This window comes from Sinocyclocheilus rhinocerous, unplaced genomic scaffold (genome assembly GCF_001515625.1).
Source record: "Sinocyclocheilus rhinocerous isolate Xijiao unplaced genomic scaffold, SAMN03320098_v1.1 scaffold1314, whole genome shotgun sequence".
Taxonomy (NCBI): Eukaryota; Metazoa; Chordata; class Actinopteri; order Cypriniformes; family Cyprinidae; genus Sinocyclocheilus; species Sinocyclocheilus rhinocerous.
In genome coordinates, this window is record NW_015644118.1 from 846,258 (window position 1) to 866,876 (window position 20,619).

The 20,619-nt window shown below is 36.2% G+C and overlaps 1 protein-coding gene across 1 annotated transcript in view; it reads left to right on the top strand.

Moving 5' to 3' along the window:
- The window catches only part of LOC107758009 (xenotropic and polytropic retrovirus receptor 1 homolog), a 66,804-nt gene that overhangs the window by 26,771 nt on the left and 19,414 nt on the right, over window positions 1–20,619 (top strand). Inside the window, exon 3 of the mRNA XM_016575639.1 lies at window positions 19,888–19,989. Coding sequence (XP_016431125.1) covers window positions 19,888–19,989 — 102 coding nt within the window. The remainder of the gene's footprint in view (window positions 1–19,887; window positions 19,990–20,619) is intronic.

Genomic DNA, 20,619 nt, shown 5'->3' on the forward strand with positions numbered 1-20,619 from the left:
TGTATTTAGCAGTAGCATTCAAGAAATTGAATGAACAAATATAAAAATAAAACACTATATGCACTTCACTGTATAAATTATACATTGATACTTATTAAAGCAACTGTATTAAGGTTCTTCAGTCAAGAGCAGTGAGTGATTTTTCTCCGTGTTTTGTTGTTTTATTAACATTAAAGGAATAGTTCACCCAAAAATGAAAATTGTGTCATCATTTACTCACTCTCAAGTTGTTTTAAACCTCAGTGAGTTTCTCTCTTCTGTTGAACATAAGTTACTTTGAAGAATGTGGGTAACCAAATAGTTGCTGGCCCCCAGGGACCTCCATGGGGACCAACAACAGTTTGGTTACCCACATTCTTCAAAATATCTTCTTTTGTGTTCAGCACAAAAAAATTAATACAGGTTTGGTACAACATGAGAGAAAATAGAGACAGAATATTAATTTTCAGTGAACTATCTCTTTAATGACAAGCGGCAGCATGTTTAGTACAATTAGTCTGCTGTACCTTTAAGAGCTGCACGCATCTAATATATAGATACGCATCCGCTTTTTTTCTTAACTGTTTAATTTCACTTTAGACATAACCAACTGATTATATGTAAACCTTTTGTGTTTTTGAGAGTATTAGCACAATCAGACACAAAAGATTACTCAGTCCAGTAATCAGGCGCAGGTATGACAGGCTTTTTAGTGTGCGTGCGCTTCAGGTGTACACGCTCAGAAAAAGTGAATACCAGAACAGCACACGTATGAAATGTTTAACCAGCAAGGCTTTAAAGTACATTCAAATAATGTACTTTTGTGATTGTGAATAAGTGCAGTGTCCCGTCAGTGTAACTGTATCGCTGAGTTAAGATTTGATGTGAATGTATGTCGCGTTGTACAGTATATTGAGAGACGGAGGCACCAGAACTGCAACTGATAGAATCTGCACTGAAGCACAATACTAAAATATTTCTTCAAAAGCAGATCGTGGAGACGTTTTAATCAAAATCATTATATAGCACACCCCTACAAAGCACCAAAAACACTTAATAAGATGCATGAAATACATAAACATCAAGAGAAAAAGAAACAAGATTATAAGGCAGAAAATAAAATGTTTTTTTTTTAACCTAAAATAGTTTATAGCCTGATTTTAAAAAAAAAAATTTTTTTTACAGTGAACCTGTGAATTTACTATAAAGTAAGTCTTAAATTGCTCTGGAATATTCCCTTCACTTGAATATATCTTACAAATGAAAACAGAGAAAAATATTAATATCATAAATAGTAAGAATCTGGAGTTTATGAAATAAAGGAGCAGAGGAAACATATGTATTTGATCGGGTTCATAACAAATTTCTAAAGAACAAAATTTTTTGAAGAGTAGTAAAATCACAAAATATGAGTCAGCTCTACTGTTTTTAACATTTGACTCTCTTATTATTGGCTGTGGTTGTGTATTTTTCTTCCCTGAAAGTGAACTGTAGCCAAGACACTTTGGTTGAGATTAATGTCCTCTGGTCAGGCTATTGGCACAACACTTAGTGTAGTGTTTATGACCCCTGAGCTGCATGGGGTAGTCATATCTCCTCATAAAACCCCGGCAGTAGGTGGCAGGTCTCTATGTTTCACCTGCTATACTGGGCTGATGCGTTGCATTATTGATGGCCTTCTTAGTGATAATGGCTGTCTGAAGTTTAAACCAGCATCTCTGTTAATGTTCCGGATTTCGTATGGCTTACTAATAGAATGAGATTCTTCTGGGGCTGCGATTTTTCTCTTTTACCTGCAGGATCAAACGCACACTGAAGCTCACATCACAGAGGCTGTCACAGACTGTTTAGAGAACCATTCACTCTGCTAAAGTTCTGGAGCAGAGGACCTTCAGCGTCAAAGTACAAAGATGAGCGGTGACAGGCCTGTTTCTGTTCTTTTGTCAGTGAGAGAGTATCTGAGACCTCTCCCCATGTTTACTCGTTGAAACAACACTCCAGCATGATGAAGATCGGTTGAGATGGAAGGCCATTTTCACAGTCACGATTCCTAAAAAAAACCACTATAAAAGCTGTCTTTTTATTTGTTTTGGCTGTCTTTCATTTTCTTGAAATCAGCACTGTTATCGTACAACCACACCTCGGAAGAGTTTTGTTTTGCGTGTACCTTAACAAGTAATTTGGTGGTCTCCGCCCATTTCTCCACCTCCCTCGCCAAGGACTGATCACATCCCTGCTGAACTCTTGCCTCTGTTGCCATGCCGACAGTCCTTTCTGGGCGAAACCGTTCACTCTCCGCGTGATGGCTTGCCTTTCATCATCATCAGTTGGTCAGTAGACTTTAAATAGTCTGCCATTTTCACAGTCACGATTCCTAAAAAAAAAAACACTATAAAAGCTGTCTTTTTATTTGTTTTGGCTGTCTTTCATTTTCTTGAAATCACCACTGTTATCGTACAACCACACCTCGGAAGAGTTTTGTCTTGCGTGTACCTTAACAAGTAATCTGGTGGTCTCCGCCCATTTCTCCACCTCCCTCGCCAAGGACTGATCACATCCCTGCTGAACTCTTGCCTCTGTTGCCATGCCGACAGTCCTTTCTGGGCGAAACCGTTCACTCTCCGCGTGATGGCTTGATAAGTGCTGTAATTATGCAAATTCCAGCCAAAGCAAAGAGCTTTTGTAAAATAACCATCACTGTCACTCTCTAGCTTTCAATTGCTAAACGTGAAAACTATTTGCGGTGTTGTAATGCTGATTGGACTCGAAATCATTCTTGTAAAATGTAACTAATGTGAACAAATTTGAACAAACCCCTAATCGTCAATATTAAACTTTGGTGCGCAACTCTATTCACACCATTTGTGCTCCAGACATGAATGACCTCAAATCAACGTTCAACTCAAATCAACAATTTATGCATTCTACACTCCCTCCTGGTCAACAATTTCTAGCATAATTAATATCTGTACACGATACTCTTGTTAAAGGGGTCATAGGATGCTACATGCACTTTTACAAGTTGTTTGAACTGAAATGTGTGTGGGCAGTGTGTGTACACAACCACCCTATAATGATAAGCATTCATTTTGTGTTTAAAAGAGAGGGGGTAGGGGGGCATGAAAGTAAGAGAGAAAAGGAGCAGAGGGTGATATATTGATAGATGTGTAGATGGAACGATTGTTTTTGAGCTCAGTGGCTGGACTCTCCCCTCTCATAGTCCACGACTTTCATCTTGCGTGTGTGTGTGTGTGTGTGTGTGTGTTTGTTTTGTTGGATGTCCACTGAACTGAACGGTGAGCCTCTCTCACTCAGTTTCTCTCGCTTTCTTTTTCTTTCTCTCAGGACCTCTCGTTGTTCACAGTGATGTGTTTATTTCCCTGTTAATAAGGGACACACACACACACACACACACACACAGAACTGACCTTCTGACCTTTCAACACAGGAGCAGCTCACATCATGATTGCATAAAAGATATGTTGATGGCAAATGTGCCGCCCACATCAGGATGATTCACTGCTAACTGCTCTTATTAAAGCAGGTGAACTGAGCGACCAGATAGAGGAGATAATTAAAATCACTCATCTCCATTTCACACCTTATGTTTTTAACAAATGTTATAGATTTAAAAAGGACGATTAGATGATCTCTAATTGATTAAAAATGTATTTTTATTTTTTAGAAATTGAATGGATTATGATAACTAGATTTGTACATTTTCAGAATAAAATGTGAGCTGTATTTGTCTGTGTAAAACATCTGTTGTGGTTGTTGCTATGCTGTTGCTAGGGTGTTCTTGGTGGTTGCTATGTGATCACTAGGTTATTCTGGATGGTTGCTAGAGTGTTCTGAATAGTTGTTAGATGGTTTTGGGTGGTTGCTAGATGATCGCAAGGGTGTTCTGGGTTGTTGTTAGAGCTAATGGTCGACCGATAAAGTTTTTTTGACAGCCGATGCCGATATCTTGGAAAACAGGATGGCCGATATAAAGCCGATATAATTGTATTTATTTTAATTAATATTTAAGAAATTTGAAATCATTTGAAAATGGATTAAATTTGTAAAATAAACATACTTATACTCTAGAAGACAAAGTATTTTTCACAAATAAATAAATATTTAATAAAAATATAATTAAAAAGGAAGTAAACACTGTAACCAACAGGGCACTCAGTATTCTGGGAAGTTTGTGTGCATTGGGAATCATATTTTTTCAAATAAAGCCAAGGTAACACTTGTTTAAACAAGTTTAAAGTTTGTCGATCGCGCATCTCCAGTGAAGCTGAACTCTCCTCCTGTCCGTATTCAATTCACACGGACCATAGGACCGACCGTCACAGAACACGCGATCATGCAGGTCACATGCACACTTCACAAGATCTCAACTAGATTCGACTAAGTCTGCAAGGTTTGTGAAATTAAATGTTCATTAGTCATTCAAAGATTTTTTTTTTAATTACATAAATGCGTATTTTCTGAAGGCAAACGAGAAAGTATTATAATTAGCCTTTAATAATTTTAAAGCAATCGTTATAATACTTTTTTGTATACATTTTAATCCCTTTGTTTAACAGTTCTATCTGATTATTAGATAGACTTATATCCGTATTAGACAGAACTGAATGACAACAGCGAACAAGAGGGAAAATGTGAGCACTGTGTGCTCAGGCCTGCCGCAGCCGTTCTCGGCGCCGTCAAAATAAAAGTCCCGCCCCGAACACATCGGCCAAACAGAAAAACTTATCGGCCGATATTTGAAAAATGGCAGATATATCGGCCGACCACTAGTTAGAGCATTGCTTACTGGCCAAAGTCAAATAATCCCTCATTAAAGTCTGTGAAACTTTTTTGCAAACTACACTACCATTCAAAAGATTGGAGTCAGTGAGATGTTTTTTTTTTAATTATTATAATTTTTTTAAGAAGTGTATTTATATATATATTTTTTTTTAAGTGTAAGTGTATTTTAAGAACTTTATTATGCATTAATTTGATCAAACATGACAGTAAAGGCTTTTATAATGTTACAAAATATTTTTCTTTCAAATAAATGTTGTTCTTTTCTTAACAGTTATTTTAAATTGTAATAATATTTCTACATGTTACTGTTCATACTGTATTTTTGATCAAACAAATGCGACGTTGGTGAATATAAGACCATTATTTCAAAAACATAAAAAAATCTTTCCAACCTCAAACTTCTGAACAGTAGTATATGTGATCAAACTTTTGCATATGACAGAAGCAATTTTTCATTTTTCTGTTCTTGGTATAAATAAAGAGTTTTTTCAGTTTCTGTCCCTCTTGTTTCCCTAACTATGTCATTCTCTTTAGTTCTGCATTGATCTAATTAACGTCAGATTGGCTCAAGGACTTTCTGATTACGCTCAGCCCAGTGGGGACATAACAAAAATAATTGAATCACTGTGATAGACAACTCACCGGGTAAGCTAAAGCTCACAGTGGTTTTACTGCCTCTCTGCCCCCATTCAGAACGCGCCCATAAATACCCTCTACACCCCAATCTACCGATTTATGAGCCAAATTTATCCCTGTCCAGACAGCGTACAATCTCCATTTGGGCCCTGCCAATTAGTGGGCGGAGGAGGGGATTGCGGTCTTTGCTCATTTGAAATCACTCCAGAAAGTAAGGCCTTTAACAAACGTGTGTGTGTGTGTGTGTGTCTGTCGGCATTACAAGCAGAGCAATCATTACCTAAGGTCATGGCATTAGCATTATACCATAGCTGTAGGGCAAGAGCCAATCAGTGCTTTCATTCTCTAAGGCCACATCACACATTACTGAAATCAGAAGGGGTATCATTGTGTCATTCTCAGTCAGACAGGGTTGTTTGCTGGGTGTTTAGCTGGACGTGTCTGTAGAGCGCTGACCAATCAGTGCTTTCATTCTCTAAGGCCACATCACACATTACTGAAATCAGAAGGGGTTTCATTGTATCATTGTGTCATTCTCAGTCAGACAGGGTTGTTTGCTGGGTGTTTAGCTGGACGTGTCAGTCGCTGACGCGTCAACGAACGAATATCTAGCATGTTAAATATCTGGACCAGTCGGCCGACTCGACATCACGTGGTGTCGGGTGTCGCAGCGAGCTACAGCCAATGAGAGAGCAAGGCATGGGTTGAGGTCAGTGGAAGAAAAACAGCAGCAGCAACATGGCTTTAAGAAAAGTTTGGAGAAAAGTTTTGCATCATTCCCTTTCCACTTCTCGCGTGTGTTTTCATGAGAAAACGTGGTTTGGGGTCCGTGTAGAGTCGTTGGGTGACAGAGTTGTTGTCAGCTCGTGTAATGTGTGACCACCTGTTGCCGATCATTTACTTAGTGTCGCTTAGTGTGAACACCACAGCGACTTCAAGACAGACAGCAAGTCATATAGTCTGAACAGCACAGCAATCTGCCGACGTTTTAAGTCGTGTAGTGGGAACTAGGCTTAAGAGATCATTTAAAGGTGACCTATTATGCCACTTTCTACAATATGTAATATAAGTCTCAGGTGTCCCCAGAATGTGTCTGTGAAGTTTCAGCTCAAAATACCCCACGGATCATTTATTATATCATTTTGAAAATGCCTATTTTGAGAGGAAGCAGAAACACGCTGTTTTCGTGCATGTATCTTTAAATGCAAATGAGCTGCTGCTCCCCGCCCCCTTTTCCAGAATAGGGCTGTTCCTTTACAGCTCGTACGTCAGATACTCTGATAAAAAAAACATCTGTTTGGTTTTTATTATCATGTCTATTGCGCTGAAATCATGCGTTTTAAAGCCATATTAGTTTAAACTTCTGATATAGGGTTTTCTGAGCGCACACATCCTAAGCACGCGTACAGAAAGCGTCTGTCACACGGCATGTGAGTACTAAACTAAGTTCTCTTCATGTCTTATTGCGCTTAAACTGTCAAATACACACAAGTTACTGTTAACAACACACATGAGTAACAAAAACGGTTCGTTAGGTCTGTGAAGGTAAACAGCTGGGAAATAAATCGCATGTTTATTTTAGATCTGTGTGGCAGGGCTTTCCAAAACAAAGTTACTGGGTTAATTTCCTTGGTTGGTAGATGCACTGGGGTCCCGATTATAGCACTTAAAACCGGAAAAAGTCCGATTTTCATGATATGTCACCTTTAAATTTCTCTATTTCACACCTTCTGGTTTTTATTTAGTTATTTTTTTTCTCAGAATTTTTTTTTGTTTAGAAAAGAGAAGATTAGATGACCACTAATTATTTAATGTAATTCAGATTTTTTTAGGAGTATTGTAGATTATATATGAATTTTTGAGCAGTGTTTGCTTGTTTACAACTTGCAGTGCGGTGGGTGGTGTTGCTAGGGTGGTTGCTATGTGATCACCAGGTTATATGGTTGCTAGGGTTTCTGGGTGGTTGCTAGGTGAGTTTTCTAGATTGTTGCTAGAGTGTTCTAAATGTGCTGTCCTTTGCAAGGTCAGCATTACATTCATAATTTCAGGTTGATCTTAACAGTTCGAGCAGCTCATTTCAGTGCATTTCACACTCATTTCAAGTTTGTTAAAAATAATATTTTTACTAATGTTGGCATCATTTGAAATAATGTACACAACAAAGCCAGGAATAGCAGAATGCTTTACTTTTAGTTGTTCTGATATAAGTATTTCTGACAGTAGAAACTGAAGGCAGCATAAAGACTTTTTTCCCCTCAGTAAGTGGTATTTTTAAATTTAGGAGGAAGTTTTAAGTTCTGAAAATTACACTATGTTTTCATAGTACAGTGAAAGAAGTCTTTTACCACAGAAGATGAAGAAAATTCGATTTCACATTATATGACCCCTTTAAAACATTAAACTGCATTTGTCATTGAGAAAGCACTTACCTAAATGGTTTTTCTTTATTCAAGCTCAACACAGTGTTCTGTATACTGGAAGATTAAAAACTGCTGGTTTGGGTTGTTTAGTGGTAGCTCTAGTAGTAATGGATGTGAACACCTGTAATGCAGACAGCTGAAGGTTATGGCATTTAAAATAGAGCTTTATAGGAGCTTGTTTGCATAGGAGCTTTTAAATGAGCAGTCTGCTGTGATTTTCTCCGTTCACTGCACAATTAAATGCAAAGTTGTTGATGCAAATTGGGGTCTCCCTCTCTGTGTCTCTGTGTTATTCATTAATGGCATAAGAGTAATTGAGGGGGTCTCTGTTAATGTTTCTTCACTGATGTAGCTTATGATCTGGGATCTGTGGTTGACTGAGTTTCAGGTGCTCTCTGTTCCTTTTCTACTCTAACATCATAGTGTGTTTTTACTGTGGCCTTGGCAGAAAGAGGTTTTCTGATCAATATGTAAAGTGAGTAATCACAGTTTGTTTTGTTTCCACATGCTGTTTAGGGGCAGATTAGGGTGATGAATAAATATTTGCCAAAATATATCCAATACTGACCCATAATGATATATATAACATTATATTTAATTGTTCATGTTCATTAATTTTTTTTACATTTTTGTAGTTTATTTTTTGATTCACTTTTAATTGGTTCATTTAAATAGAATTTTATATACAAATAATTTTAATATGGGCTATTTATTGGTCATTGACCGTAACATGAAAATAGCTTTTGACTTATCATATCAATATATGTACATCCCAAGGGAAGATAAAACTATGATATCCCAATATTACACTGGAAAAAAATTGAAGAAATGTGTGTAGACTTTCATTAGAAATTCTCTGTCCAAAAGTAATGTTTTGTTTGGAAAACCATGTATATGTAATGTATATGTAGATCATGCAAATAATATGCTATGCTGCACTCATTATTTTTAGCGTCATTATTAATGCCTTTTCCTCCAGCACATTGTTGAGATTTAGGGTCTAATTAGGATTGTGGGTGATTATTTTAATGAGTGAGAAATGTTTGGTATTTGTTGTGTTGAATTTGCGACAGGATCACAGGCTCAACAGAGTGGTTTCATTCATGCAGTGTGGGGCAAGGTGGGGGCGGGGCTAACATGGGCGGGGTGAATCTCTGGAGGTTACATGGCCCATCATCACTCTTAGAGCTTTTACAGGGATGAAAAAATATTCAGATCCACACACACACACACACATATATATATATATATATATACATTTAAAAATCTTCAAAACTTCTGAATGGTAGTGTATAAAATAATATTCTTATTTGTAAATAGTAGAGATACTTTATGTTGCCTGGTCACTGGTATCATCAAACACATTGTGATGGAGATTTTGTCTGATCTCATTATGCGCTGCTGTGTAATGGTGCTGTGAACGGTAATAGTTGTGCGTATTATTGATTACGGGATATGCATAATCAATAGGCGGGTGGATGCCTGGCAGCACAAAGGCAGGTGGCCTTCCCAATCAAAGCTGCATTGATTAGTTTGCCTGCTGATTGCTTGCAACAAGTTCTAGCTTAAGGTAGGCATGGTATGTCATTATTTAAGACGAAAGCAGATGAAAAATTGAAAAACTGTAGAAAGAGTGATTGAAACTTTGTGCTTGTTGGTTTTTCTGAAAGGCAGATAGATACAGTTGGTAGGTATAAGATAATATATATAATGTATATATTATATATGAGTATGTTTATGCCAGTATTCATCAAAATAAACGTATGTACAGTCATTCTGTTCCCATATATATATATATATTGATCACTGACTCTAAATTCCTTTCAGAGGCATAAGAGGTAGGATATCCGCTAAAAATCTGGATCCAATTCTGGAGGCACTGTATCCGGCTCTAGGCATTATCAGAGTCCTCTGTATCTTGAGATCCTGTCAAAATGCTTCCACCCGGCTCCTGTTCTTCCTCAGCAGCTGTAATAGAGCTATTTGGGCACCTGTGTGTGTGTGTGTGTGTGTGTATGTGTGTGTGGGTAATGGGCCTGAAAGAGCAGTGGAATGTATCCATAAACTGGTTACTGCCTTTGCAAAGATACTTAAGGGAGGAGGTGATAATGAGCCGTGTTATTTAGGTTTGAAGAGGAGAGAGAGAGAACAGTGTAGTAATGTGTCACATGATTTAAACCACCCACTCATGTTCATTCTGCCTAAAGCATTTAAATTGGCTCATTACTCATTAGAGTAATTTCTGAATTAGCAAGCTTATTAAGGTAATAGCTGTGCCTTAATTGGTTGTAAAACTTAAGATGAAAATCATATGTTAGTACCTTGTATAAGGCTATTAAACATATGAACTCTTATAGTGTTATTAGAACCAGGGTGAAAAGCCACTTGCATAGTAAATAAGATTTATGAGTATCAGCATAAAATATCTGTCATCATGATATTAGTTTTAAGTATCTCAAACAAAAGCTCTGAATATCTTTCAAAGATTCAGTAACATTAACCTTGTAAACATTTTATATTAGTAACTAGTTCTGCCTCTAATTAGTAGATTGTTTTATTTTTCACCAGACACAAACTCACACATGCAACCTTTGCTTTGTTTGCTTTGTAAAATTACATTTTATGTTAAAATAAAATTTAATGTAAAACCCTTCCATTTGGGGTTAGTAACATTTTTTAATTAAAAAAAATATATATTTCAATAAAAATATTTAAAAAATTAAATACATTTGCTATTTATTCAGCATTAAATTGATCTAAAGTAACAGCAAATTAAAATGCCACAAAAGATTTCTATTTCAAATAAATGCTGTTCTTTTGAATGTTCTATTCGTCAAAGAATTCTAAAAAAAATAAAAAAAATAAAAATAATGCATTTTCCACAAAAATATTAAGCAGTTGTTTTCAACATTGATAATAATATGTTTCTCGAGCACCAAGTCAGCATATTAGAATTATTTCTGAAGGATCATGTGACACTGAAGACCGAAATAATTATACTGAAATAATAATTTGTGAGCATAAGAGACTTTTAAAAACTTACCGACCCCAAACTTTAAATGGTAGTTTATATAAACTTGTTCTTTTTTAGAGCTCTATTCTCTGACATTTACCGGAGATGAGATGCAGCACTTGTGGGTGTTAAAATATGCTCCCCTGCTAATTCAGAGGACAGAGCTCACCGCTGGGGACTAGATTAAGAAGTCTTTTGTTTCATAAGCCTCTTGGCCTGCAGACGTGCTGCCTGAAGATAATTGAAAGCTCTGTTCTGCCATTCTCAGAGGTGACATTACCTCTGTGGCATCACAGTGGAACCCTGCCTTTGTAACAAACTTAGCATTTGAAGAAAATCAGGTGAAGCAGGTTTAAAAGTATCATGCTTACTACATTTTGGTTCAGGTGCAGTGAAATATCTCTGCTGTGAATGCATATAATTCAAGAAACCTTTTACTTTTTAATAGAACTAAATATAGATGTGCTGCACAACCAGAAAGCATTGTGTATTTAAAATTAACTTTTTGGAGATTTTAATTAATCATGATAAAATAAAGAACATTGTGGTTTAGATATGCTCTTTGATGGTCATTTAACGTGTCACGCAGAGGTCTTTTTTCTATATACTTTATTATTTGGTGTTATAAAATATCAGATATATATTATGTAAACAAATATTATATTTATATTCTATAAAGTTACGTTTTATTTTAATCTTTTTGCCTGTATACTGTTTTTATTTTATTTTATTCTATTTAATTTTATTTTAGATTAGTTTAGATTATCAGAAATGTTCCAAGGCAGTTTTTTATTCATATGCAGTTCATACATTATTATACAGTACCTGTATATTGAATACATTTGCCAGACAGACATTTCCTGTTATATTGTGAACCTAATCTCATGGCATTTAAAATAAGTATCTGAGTTAAACAAATAGACAGATCTCTTCAGTGGATGTTTTATCAATGACCTTTCTAGCTTCCTGTGAGTCAGAGAGAGTGAAATCTTCACAGGGCCGTGATGGAGTTGTTTTTAAGGCAGAGCTTGCAGACGTCTGGCCTGTGTCTGACTGTGAGCTGGACTGATAACACTTCACAGCTGAGATGCTCAGCGCGGTCGGCACACTGCCAATCTCAACGTCAGCTTTTCATTCCCACATCAGCTAAAGACTGAGATATTTTAAGACAGAACTCAGAATAAAACAGATCTGTGGCTGAGTGTCTGAATTTTTTTTGTGTGTGTTATGGGATTATGTGGAGATAAGCAGACAATCCTGTTTTAGAGATGCATTCATAGTTAAAATGAGTGCTATTCTCATATTAAACTTTTCCTATTAATCCCACTCAAATTCTATGTTAATGTGTCCTTAAATCTGTTCAGTCAATAAGAATAAGCTCTCCAGTCTTTGATGATTCCCGATTGATTCTAATGCAATGTTTCCACCCCAGGAACCGCTAACAAAATTACAGGGGAATATCCTGTGTGTACTGCTCTCTAACAGACTGCAGACGTTAGAGTCACCCAAATTATGTTTGCTTGTTTACAAGCGTTTACTGTCAAGTCACATTCTTGGTTAATGGAATGACTCTGTGTTGATCTGTCAGTATGAAGACATGGAACAGATCTTCCCATCTGATATCCTGAGAATAACGGTCGGGAGGATGAGAACAAAGTTTACATTGAAATAGTTGTGCACTTTAAGGTCATTATTTTAAGGGTTCCTGTGATGCAGTTTGAAAGATTTAGGTCAAACTGTGGAATCACGAATGCCTTTTTAATTGTAACTTTTGTCTCAGTGCTTTGGGAATGAAATGTCTCATTATAGAAGTATAAAAGAGTATTGGTCTAAATAAACAGTTTAAAATCGTTTTTTGGAATTGTTCTGCAGTTGGAACACAATTTCAGAACCACGGACAGCTCATGTACTTGAGTGGAGCTGCTATCGAATGAGGCCAAAAAAATAAGTTTAAATTTAGTAGACATTCCCAAACTCTAAAATGTAGAATAAATAAAATGATTTTTCCAAGGTATAATATTAACACTTCACCAAGAACAAAGAAGTTACATGTTTGTCTTTTATTTCTTTGTCTTCTTTTTTTCATTGTTAAATTCTGAGTTAACTAACCTTTGAAATGTTAAAATATTTTCAACATTGGATTCTTCCATTGATTTTTTTAAAACAGTGTTAAGACGCATCTATTGTCTTTTGGTCTATAGTTGTTTTTCAATTTCAATTTTCAAACCAGAACAGTTTTAAATACTATTATGTGAATATAATGCCCATTAAACTGTATAATTAAACGTCCCAGTTGAACATATGGCTGGGTGATAAAATGATAACAATAATTATCACAATATAATTTTCATGATTAAAATCTGCCTTTAAACTTGGAAGAACTAAAGATTTGACATTTATTGTGATAATTATCGATATTGACTGATATAAAAAGTTTTGTGATAATGTTTTTGGCCTTATCTCCCAGTCTTAGTTCAACTTAGTACATGAACTATATCACTAGTACATTAGTACATCATTCTTATTTATTTATTAGCATGTAATATATATAAAAAAAATACAACTGTTGTGATATAAATTTCAATATATTTAATTTTAAGTTAGATATTGACTGATTGTACATTTTATGCCTTACATATTATCATTGATTAATTTACATTTTGAATAAAGAATGATCAATTATAATGCAGTTTTAATTTTAAATATTAAATTTTTTAAAGTATATTTAGTTTATTTACTCTATATATTAAGTGAAAAACCACCCAAATATCTTACTTTGGCTAAATCTAGAAGTGAACAGGAACAAGCAGAAACTTGCTAAAAGTATCTTGTCAGAATGACATGTTCAGCTGAATGTTTCATTGTGTAATTTTTGTGAACTGACTCAGTAGCAGCGTCATGTCTCTGACCTGCTCAGATTTCATACCTCATCATCCATTGCACATCCCATCTGTGTCATCCAACCCTCTTCCTAATACATTCGCCCAGTCTAGATGCTGCCGGGAATCCCTCCACCCCTCCCCCAAACCTACAGAAACCAAGATTTACACTCTCAATGTGCTGAACAGCTCTCTGTTGAATGAGTCTAGACTGAGCCCTCTGAAGAGCTTCTCCCTCATGCTTACTTTACTTTTATACAGTACATGTTATTTACACTGACACTGCTCTGGGTGTGCCAGACTCGTTAATGTGCATTGCTAATCATCTCCCAACTCTAGAAGTTTCCTGATTGGTTGGGCTAATTGTGGCTTGAGGGACGAGAGCGCTGATGAAGAGACTGGGGCAGCTTCGAGGGTTTTCCTCTATCTCAGAGGATCTGGTTGAACCCAAGGGGGCAGGGGGGTGAACGGATGGTTGTAAGAGGCTTTTATGTGCCGCGTTTCATGTTTTCACTTTGTGGCTCTTTCCCAGCCTGCATCATTCCTGCTTAACTGGTTTTGCCGCTCGGCTATCCTCCTGCAATCCCACCCACACACTTCAGGCTTTTAATAGAGCGTGCCAGCGAGAGCGAATAATCACCCTCTCTAATTTACTCAGGATGATTGGTCCTCGTAAAAACCTCCAACAACAAAGCATTTCCCGTGCCTCTTTATTGCTGCCAGACGTACAGTTTAATTCAACTGCGATGATTGAGATCTCCGTGTAGAGGGGAGATAAGAGACTCACACCCATGTTTGGCAGCAGCGCGACAATGCAAACAGCAAGACGAGGGCGATAAACAGCATTGAGGCGGTTAAATGGATTGTAAAATGAGAGGTCATACAGCTGTCGCTCGAGGAATCTCTGCTCGCCACCAGTAACCCTCTAATGAGAGATGATATCGCTCACTCTGGACAATACAAGTAATGCTCTCTCTGTCTCTGCTGTAAAATCTGGTACATGCTCAATTGAAATTGCCAGGCTTGCATTGTAATCCTACTGGGAAAGAATAAAAAATAAACAAATAAACTTATAGCTTTTTATTCCGAAAGTCTAGACAGATGAATCCTCTTCCTGCAGGGCTTTTTTGGAGTAAAACAATACACAGTTTGATCCCTTGATCCATGGGCACAGTCAGGTCTGGTAAATCTAGGCACCCAGAGGGAAAATGTTATATTCATGTGAGCTTGTCAGGAAAAGAGTATGAGATAGAGAGAGAAATAACCCCAGATAAGCAAAAGAGTTGCTGCTTTATAGGATCGGTGTGCAGGATTTATGCGCAGGATTTAACAGATAGCAAGCTCCTTAGTCAGAAAAAGTGTGCTGATGTCAGGGTTCTGTACTTCACTTTCTGAGTTAAAACACTGACAGTCACTGAGTTTTTCGCCTGAGACCAAACAGATTGAAAAGAAAACAATATTAAAACTGTACAAATATGATACAGCATAGTATTTTTTTCCCCTGGGTATCAGTTTGAGATTTAACCCTGTAAAGACTGGCATGTGAATTTATATAAATTCACATGCCAGTCTTTACAGGGTTAAATCTCAAACTGATACCCAGGAAAAAAAAGTACTATTATATATAGTAGCTAATATAGCTAATATATATAAACTTTAGGCAATCTAATGAAATTTTGTCATATTTGAAACATCAGGATTTTAATGTTTTTGCTGTATGGATAATCATGCAAACCGTATCATTCCAATAAGTGTTTAAATATTACTAATAATATAAAAGTTATTCTTACGTTTATTTTATAAAAAATCAGTAAAGATTCACAGCAAAAAGGACACATGGACATTTTTAGAATTATAAAAAAAGAGCTTTTACTTGCTGAAAAATATATTTACTTGCTGAAAAATATAATAAATATATAAATATTAGACAACAGAAGGCATGTAGAAAATTGTGCATAACAGGTTTCTCAGCCAAATTGTGATCAGTTTTGGTCATAATTTACAGGCCTTAGAAATGTGTGTATCCAATATGATACAGTGTGCCTTATGGGGTTGACATCCATCAACAAAACTGAATGATATTAAATGTAGACAACGTACTCTACAGCTTTTCTTTTTCTTTGCATTTTGTGTTCTTGATAGAGCGTGGCTCTAGGATGCCAAGGTGGTGGTTTTGATTTCCTTTGACACCGATACACACACTGCACTTTTATTGTGTTTGCATGCATACAAAATGCCAAGAATTGAAATACACGTCATAACATGTTCTAGTCTGTTTTTTGATCTGGTCTCTTCCTCTTTCATTTCTCTCTAAAGTAAGTCTATTGCTGAAGTCATGTTCCTTTGTGTCCGGGTGATGACAGAGCCATAAAGCCATTGTAAGGCTAATGAGGGCTCTCGTGGTGAACAGCAGGAAGACACCACTTAAGACATTACCCAGGGCTTCCTCTATTACCTTGACAACACAGACATAATGAGTATACATGCTTTTCTTGTGGCAAGCTGTGCTATTTGTTTCAATTTTCTTGTCATATCTTGTTAAAAGTGACATGAAATGGTATTTATGACTTATTTAATGTATGTAATGTAACATATTTGTGGCACAGAAAATTCAGTGGAAAATTGATCTTTATCCATATGTATTTGATTGGAGTGTGGATGTTATATGATATTATAAGTAAAAAATTGTATCCCTGCCCACACAGCCTTGGTATTATCAGCAAAAAAGACAAGTAAATGAGGAACGTGCATTAAGATGTTTAAAAAAATAGATTTCATGTAGTTTTTAAGGCTAAGCAATAAATTAGACAATAAATCTGATTTATCATGTACACTGGAGATATGGTGAATTTGAATGTTGTGTTGTAGTTGTATGTGGTCTGAATATGTCATTTAGGGGAACAGGTGTCCATGGATGTAGAGAATTACTCTTTCTCTCTTCGCTATAAATCACACAGAGAGATGGAAGGGGTTAGAGGTCATCCTGGGTCATTATGTCTCTCTCTTTGTTGTCAACATCCTATATGAATCCTATAGAATCCTATCCACCTTTTTCTTGTCGTAAAAATGGGCGCGGCCATTTGTAAATTCTATGGGTCTGGCTTCCGGTCTCATCTGCGTCCACTCCGTCCAGCTATTTTTAGCTGAACAAAACAGTTCGTTTTGCTGCTTGATATTGAAAGTTGGTGTGTCTTATCATATTACTTTAATGTATTATCTTAATTATGAACACACTGGTTTGTAGTGCAAACAGTTTTACCGTTTACTGCACGTTGTTATTCTCCTCGTTATTTACCTATAGCGGCTAATGAAACGGAAGTCTCACCCATAGGCTTACTTCCGCGTTGAAGAAAAAGGTGGATATGTTCATAAAAAGAACCTTTGAAAAAGTATTGCACATAATAATAAATTCTTTGATCTCCATTTGTTAATGTTAAGTTACAAATGAAGTTTTTTGTTCACAAAATGTCATTGGTAAGCCAGTGATATTTTTAAGTTCGGTGTTCTTATGGAAATAAAATTAACAGTATATAATATTTTCACATTTTTGTATATTCAATGCTTTGTTGGGCCACAGTGTCAATTTCAGTTATAGTATTTTTTTCAACAAACCATACTGATGGATTAAATCCACTGAACTGATGGAAACATTAGGGATGCAACAATACAGTTAGCACATGGTTCAATACATACCTCGATAATTTTTTTAACCATGGATTTTTCGGTTCGGTTCTGATGGCTTGGCACATCAGAGTGTTTATTTAATATGTGACTTAAAAAAAAAAACAAATTAACAAACAAAAATCTGTACACTACACTTCTGTACACTAGAGAAAAATGTGGATTATTATGTCCATGTCACATGTATTATGTCCTTAAAATTTTAAAAGAGAGGTATTATTTTTCCTATTTTTACCCAAAATAGGATGGATTGGCCATTATTGAGTGCTAAAAGCACACATAATGTCTGTTTCATTCATACTGGATCCCAGAGAGCACCCTCGCACAGAAACTCCACATTTGCATCACAGAAGTAATAGAACTGATGACGCTCCAGGAAATCCTTAATATGGATAATGGTATCGCTATCGCTGTAACTGAATAAAAACAAGATAGAAACGCTTTGAATGATGAAACATGAAGACAATAAACACTCGCCTGTGACAATATAGTTTATCTGTGATCTTTAAGCCATCTCTGGTATTTTCATAATGATTAAGTACATTTGTTATTCATTGCTAATCGACATCATAGCATTAATTGCAATATATAATTATTATTTTTTTTGCCTCATTCTGTGCTAAGAAGCCACATCAGATCACAGAAGGAAGTTATTTCAAACACTCGACTGATGTTGTGAAGTAAAAACAAGTAATGTTCTCTTTTGTTGGACAACAGGTTTAGAAACGGTTTTCATTACAAGCCATTACAAGGGAAGGTGTTTGGCGTGTGTTGCTTTTTCAAATGCACGTTATAAGCGGGTAGGCGTTTCTCATATCATCACGTAGGCTCACGGGCACACACAGAGAGCCAATTCTGAGAGAAATAAAACACACGGGAATTATTTAAACGCAAAACCAAAAAAACGCTATTCAGAAGTGCGTATGGAACCATGGATGTCATTCCGAATGGTTCAATATTATAATGAGAATTGTGACATCCCTAGTAACCATATAACCGACAGACTCAGACATGTTTGTTGATGAATGTGACTTTTCTAGTTTTTTTATGCGAAGGCAATATTTGATGCATAGTCTGTATAACCTTAAGTAGATGCAAGCAGTTGTATCTGATTAATGTCTTCTTGTAATAGATGCTAAATGCTTTTACCTGACTCTGGCTTATTTATTGAGAGAGACAACTGTGACAGCTAAATCCCTCAGGCGTTCTTCCTAGTGGCGGTTCTAGCTTGTATGGCGCCCTGGGCGAACCACCCCTTACATAATTTGAAAAAAAAAACGACAATACAGAACATACACAAAAATGGAGTGACACCTTTACACACACACACGTAATGTTGTGACGATTGCAAAAAAAAAAAAAGTTAAGTACAAAAAAATGCTAAAGTGTTAAATTGATGCTATAATGATGACTTGATAATGTCTAAATATAAATCTAAATGAAAACTTGGGTATGATATATGAGGCGTTGAGTAATCCTCTGCTGCCAACTTGTGGCATTCATGTTATTTTAATTTTAAAAGTTTTTTCCAACAGATGGCAGCAATCTTTCACTAAAAACCATGGCACATTTTTGTTTTATTCATTTCATCTAGTTTGAGAAACATAGATCTTATTTAAAGTGATTTAAAAAAAAAAAAGCTATTCTTTTTAATTATCACAAATTAAGGCAAATTTAAAAAATATCATAAATCTCCCCAAAACTGCCCAAATGCACAGTAAAAACATATTATACTCATAACGATATGAGTGATAGCTGCATACATACTGTACCCTTATTTTTTTCACATTTCCCCTCCTCATTTTCCTAATTTAGGCTCCTGGTAGCTTAGACCTTTTTTGTCTTTTCCATTATTTTAATTTGTTAATTTAGAACTGTACTGATGTCACAGATGAAACTGGAAACCCTGAGGTGACGTAATCCTGCTTACTTTTTCTGAGTGAGAGTATTTCTCCAGGCGAGTGTCCCGACCAGATTAACTGTCCCACACGGTGACATGATATCATTGACCTGATGTGCAAATGAGCGGTAAAACCACAATTGCGCTTTCGTGCATTCTTTTTTTTTTCTCCCATGGGTGCCCCATGCCGCCCCTATCAAGTTGCCACCCTGGGTGGTTGCCCATGTCTAAATCTTCCACTTCCTTTACAAAAACAGCAGAGCGGAAGACACAGACAGCTGCACTGTAAAACGTGTTTAAACATTAAACATTCATCTTAAATTTTACAGTCTACAGTTTAAAATAAATACATATATTACATTTGAAATCTAGAATTTAGACTAAGATTTGTTGTTTGAAGCTCAAAGCACTGGTTTTTAACTCCCTCTGGCTTTGAAGAGTCAGTGTAAAAGGTGGAGGCTGTGAATGTTGATGTGGGTTTTGGGACGTATGAATCTCTAATCTAAATGCATTAGTGCCCACTGCTGAATATGAAAATGATCACAGATTTACATCTTTGTGTTTTGTCTCTTTCAGTCACAGATGAAGACACTGTCAAACGGTACTATGCCAAGTTTGAGGAGAAGTTCTTTCAGACATGTGAAAAGGAGCTCTCCAAGATCAACACATTCTATTCAGGTATTGTTTTCCCTACATGCCTCAAAAATGTTGATGTGTATATATATACAGTGGGTACGGAAAGTATTCAGACCCCCTTAAATTTTTCACTCTTTGTTATATTGCAGCCATTTGCTAAAATCATTTAATTTGGCTGAATAAAAGTATTATTTGAATTTAATTTAAAAATCTTACTGGCTCCAAAACAAAGTGTATATAATAAACACTTACATCTTCCCACAAAAATAAAGTTCATATATCCTCAATCAGTCTTACAATAACTTTTTTGAGGATTACAGGAGAGTTTTCTCGAGCATTAATGATCATTAATAGTTCACTTTTAATAATCCTAACTGTTTGGCTACGATTGCGTTCTTTCTGTAACTTATAAATAGCACAAGTGGAAACATTCTGAACTGCTGAACTGCAGTGGCCATCAAGGGATTCCCTGTGCATGAGGTCTGGGTGTACAGCACTATTTGGGAACATGATGTAATATGAAATGTCATTTTGACATGCGTCAAGGGGAATAGACTATGTTTGGACTGATAATATATGCACACACTGCAACATAAGCTGTGTTGTTGCTTTGACTTCATGGCAGCAGGAATGTCTAAGCTCTACTGCCTGTAGTGGCTAGTTAGGGGATGG